This window comes from Arachis ipaensis, chromosome B10, assembly GCF_000816755.2.
Source record: "Arachis ipaensis cultivar K30076 chromosome B10, Araip1.1, whole genome shotgun sequence".
Lineage (NCBI taxonomy): Eukaryota > Viridiplantae > Streptophyta > Magnoliopsida > Fabales > Fabaceae > Arachis > Arachis ipaensis.
Window position 1 is genome coordinate 129,321,512 of NC_029794.2, and position 2,957 is coordinate 129,324,468.

A 2,957-nucleotide genomic window follows, 5' to 3' on the forward strand; every position below is an offset into this window, starting at 1 on the left:
ACCTAGCATTCCTCTATTTTATTAATCGTTTTAATATAATCAATAAGTGTGCATCCAAAAGTGACATATATCACCATTAATCTTTCAAAAGTTGAACAAGTCAAACAACCGAACCAGGGGTCACTAGGGTCACAATCACAAACAATTTACTACTTGCCCCGTACTTTCAAGCATTCTTCCTAGTAACTACCGGCAATCGGAACAATGGCCTCACCACATTAATTCTTCATAATTTCACTGATTCCTTTTGTCCCAAACCACATTGCAATTAAACACTCGACTCTCCTTTTCCAATCATGAACTTAAAGAGTTATAGCATAACCTCTACCATTTACCTTTCTTTCTTATTCCTCTCGGACTTGGCCATATCCATTGAAGCTTATGTTCCAGTTGATAGCTACAGCATCAATTGTGGCTCAAGTGGCAAATCCTCCGACGGTGAAAGGTCATGGAACGGAGACATACACTCAAATCTCTTTACTCTTCAACACACAAAAACCATCGTTGCTCAACCAACCACACAATTTCCTCTTTACCAAGTTCCATATAACAGTGCTCGCTTGTCTAACTCTGAATTCAGTTACTCCTTCCCGGTCACACTTGGCCGGAAATTTGTTCGTCTCTTCTTCTACCCTGCTTCTTACACTGGCTTTGACCGTAATAACGCCTTCTTCACAGTCAAATCCGAGGGCTTCACACTCCTTAAGGATTTCAATGCTTCGCTTAACGCTGATGCTGCAAACAGGGACACCATGTTTAAAGAATACATAATCAACGTGGATGATGGGCAGAGGATCAACCTGACCTTCACACCAAACACATCCCATCCAAATTCTTACGCGTTTGTGAATGGAATTGAAGTGGTGGCCATGCCCACTGATCTCTACTTCACTGAACCCAGTGGACAAGAAGTTGTATTTGTGGGTCATCCAGGCGTCCCATACACTATGCAAGACAGTAGTGCCCTGCAGACAGAATACAGAATCAAAGCTGGCGGCAACACAATCACACCTAAAGCTGATACTGGCATGCTCAGGAACTGGGCAGGAGACGATGCTGATTATTTAAGAACGCCAAGTGCTCTGTATATGCTACCCGGTGATATGACCGGAAATATGAACATCACTGTGAGTCCTGATTATGAAGCACCCATTGAACTCTACACAGCATCACGTCATATGGGCAGGAATCGAACTCTCAACCAAATGACCAATTTGACCTGGGAGTTCCCTGTTGATTCTGGCTTCACCTACATGCTCAGGCTTCACTTTTGCGAGCTAGACCCAAGCATTAATAAAACCGGTGAGAGAGTGTTCAACATCTACATAGCAGGCCAGTTGGCGGAGGACCGCGCGGATGTTCTAAAATGGAGCAAGCAAACGGGAATTGCTGTACAGAGAGACTATGCAGTTACGATTTCAGGGACTACTCAGGATAAGTTTAACCTTTCACTCCAACTGCACGAGGCTCTCCGAGAAGGTCAAAGTCAAACATTACAAGGCGATCCTTTCTTGAACGGCCTTGAAATCTTCAAAATTAGTGACACTGTGTCTAATAGCCTGGCAGGACCCAACCCTGACCCTATTCCTCATCTATTTGCCCCACCACACTTCTCTGTCTCTGTTAAAAGCTCACACAACAGTAGGATCCTAATAATCATAATAATCTCTGTCTCGGCAGTATTCATTTTTCTTTCCAGTGTAGTCTTCTTCCTCCTTAGAAAACAGAAGAAAAATAACATAAAGATATCTTCCAAAGTAGCCAACACTCAAACCTTACCATTGCCATCCGCTCTTTGTCGTCGATTTTCCTTGGTTGAGATGAAAACATGCACCAATAACTTCGATGAACTCCTCCTTATCGGGGTGGGAGGCTTTGGCAACGTGTACAAAGGCTACATCAACGAAGGTTCAACACCAGTCGCGATCAAACGGTTAAAACCGGGTTCACAGCAAGGGGTTCAGGAATTCAGGACCGAAATTCAGATGCTCTCTCAACTGCGCCATCTCCACCTTGTTTCCCTCATTGGTTATTGCTGTGAGAGCAACGAGATGATGTTGGTCTATGATTTCATGGATCGAGGAACCTTACAAGATCATCTCTACAACAATAATAATAACCCTTCCCTTTCCTGGAAGCAACGGTTGCATATCTGCGTAGGAGCAGCGAAGGGGTTGCATTATCTCCATGCAGGTGCGGTCCACAATATCATTCACCGCGATGTAAAGAGCACCAACATCTTATTGGATGAGAAATGGGTGGCCAAGGTTTCCGATTTCGGCTTGTCCAAAATAGGACCCTCTGGCATTTCAAGAACCCACATTAGCACTGTAGTGAAGGGTAGTCTTGGATACTTAGACCCAGAGTACTATAAACGACAGCGTTTAACTGTGAAGTCTGACGTGTACTCCTTTGGAGTAGTGCTGTTTGAGGTGCTGTGTGGGAGGCCGCCTTTGATGAGGACAGTGGAAAAACAACAGATGTCACTTGCTCATTGGGCTGTATCTTGTTATGAAGATGGCACGTTGGATCAGATTGTGGACAAAGCATTGGAGGGTCAGATTGAACCGGAGTGCTTGACGAAGTTTGGTGACATTGCTGTGAGATGTTTGCATGAAGATGGTTCCCAACGACCTTCCATGGATGAAATTGTTTGGTGTTTGGAGTTTGCACTGAAACTGCATGAGACTGGTGAGACGCATCAAGAACATCTTGTTACTGCACCTGAAATGCTTGAAATTAGCAATGTGTAACTCTAGCTGTAAGATGGAAATGATGGAGATAATGCCACATCTAAAATAAGGCTACCATTGCATCCATACAAAGTTGATAATTAAAAATTATTAAATAATAAATTAAATATATAAATTATTTAATAATTTTGTGATTGATTTTAATATATAAATAATATTTTTAATTTTTCGATTAATATCTTCCTATAAAAACACTTGCATATA

General features: G+C 42.5%; 1 protein-coding gene across 1 annotated transcript; it reads left to right on the top strand.

Annotated features, from left to right (window-relative positions):
* LOC107622974 (receptor-like protein kinase FERONIA) lies at window positions 1-2,847 on the top strand. Its single transcript, XM_016325059.2, has one exon. It carries the CDS (start codon window positions 297-299, stop codon window positions 2,751-2,753), a length of 2,457 nt encoding a protein of 818 aa, XP_016180545.1. The 5' UTR covers window positions 1-296; the 3' UTR covers window positions 2,754-2,847.

What these genes read in the sequence shown, in the direction of transcription:
- LOC107622974 (XM_016325059.2), top strand. Translation starts at nt 297, where the DNA reads ATGAACTTAAAGAGTTATAGCATAACCTCTACCATTTACCTTTCTTTC.